Raw genomic sequence first — 1,086 nt, 5'->3', positions numbered from 1 at the left:
TTTCCCTGCAGGGCCGGTGGGTTCTACACAGCGCAGGTCTGGCCTGGGCTGCGCCTCGTCTCCCTCAACATGAACTTCTGCTCCCAGGCCAACTTCTGGCTCCTCATCAACGCCACGGACCCTGCGGGGCAGCTCCAGTGGCTCATGGGGGTCCTGGCAGATGCTGAGCGTGATGGGGAGAAGGTGAGGGGGGAATTCTGGGGGGAGATTGGGGCGTCCCGGGGTTCCTGGGCACCCCCAAGCCCTGGGTCCCTACCCCCAGGTGCACATCATTGGGCACATCCCCCCGGCCCACTGCCTGCACAGCTGGAGCTGGAACTACTACCGCATCATCAGCAGGTCAGTGCCCACACACACCCCTGGCCCGGACCCCCACCCTGTGCCACACACCCCCAGCCTGGACCCCTGGCCCTAACCCCCACACTGTGTGCCAGACCCCTGTCCTTGTGCCCTGCCCCACATGCCAGACCCCCACACTGCACCCTGGACTCCAGCCCCATGTGCTGGGCACCTCACCTGCACACCAGACTCATGTCCACAGGCCCTGGACCCCCACCCCACACATGAGACCGCTGCCCTGCACGCCACACTCATGCCCCGCATGCTGGACCCCTACACCAGACCTCCACCCCACGGCCTGGACCTCCACTACATGAGTCAGACCTCTCCCCACTCGCCCTAGACCCCCATCCTGTGTACCAAAGACCAAAAGCCCCTCCCCACATGCCAGACCCCCACCCCATGTATCCTGGACCCCCACTCCACACGCTGGACCCCCTTGGGGTGGCATCAGCATGGGAGGGGGGCAGAGGATGGTGTTGGAGCACCCAAGGCTGGGACCCTGAAGCTGCCTGTGCCAGGCAGAGCCATGCCAAGAGGTCTGTGAGTGGCCAGGCCTGGCTCAGGTTGGGGGCCCAGGGTGAGGGGCTGTGGGTCTGGATGCTGCCCCCCCTCACCCCACAATGGCAGGTTCGAGGGCACCATCGCAGCACAGTTCTTCGGGCACACACACCTGGATGAGTTCGAGCTGTTCTACGATGAGGAGACGCTGTCACGCCCTGTCTCCATCGCCTTCGTGGCACCGAG

General features: G+C 65.2%; 1 protein-coding gene across 1 annotated transcript; it reads left to right on the top strand.

Annotated features, from left to right (window-relative positions):
* Nucleotides 1-6: 6 nt before the first annotated feature.
* SMPD1 (sphingomyelin phosphodiesterase 1) lies at nucleotides 7-1,081 on the top strand (the record flags this gene model as incomplete). The annotated part of the gene is made up of 3 exons (XM_029965751.1): nucleotides 7-183; nucleotides 263-339; nucleotides 970-1,081. Coding segments are annotated over exons 1-3 (303 nt in total), but the record flags the coding sequence as incomplete, so codon positions are not given.
* Between the last annotated feature and the right edge of the window lie 5 nt (nucleotides 1,082-1,086).

Source organism: Manacus vitellinus, unplaced genomic scaffold (assembly GCF_001715985.3).
Source record: "Manacus vitellinus isolate BGI_N305 unplaced genomic scaffold, ASM171598v3 scaffold_119_pilon, whole genome shotgun sequence".
Lineage (NCBI taxonomy): Eukaryota > Metazoa > Chordata > Aves > Passeriformes > Pipridae > Manacus > Manacus vitellinus.
The sequence above is the reverse complement of the archived record's forward strand: the minus strand, read 5'-3'. Positions and strand labels throughout refer to the sequence as shown.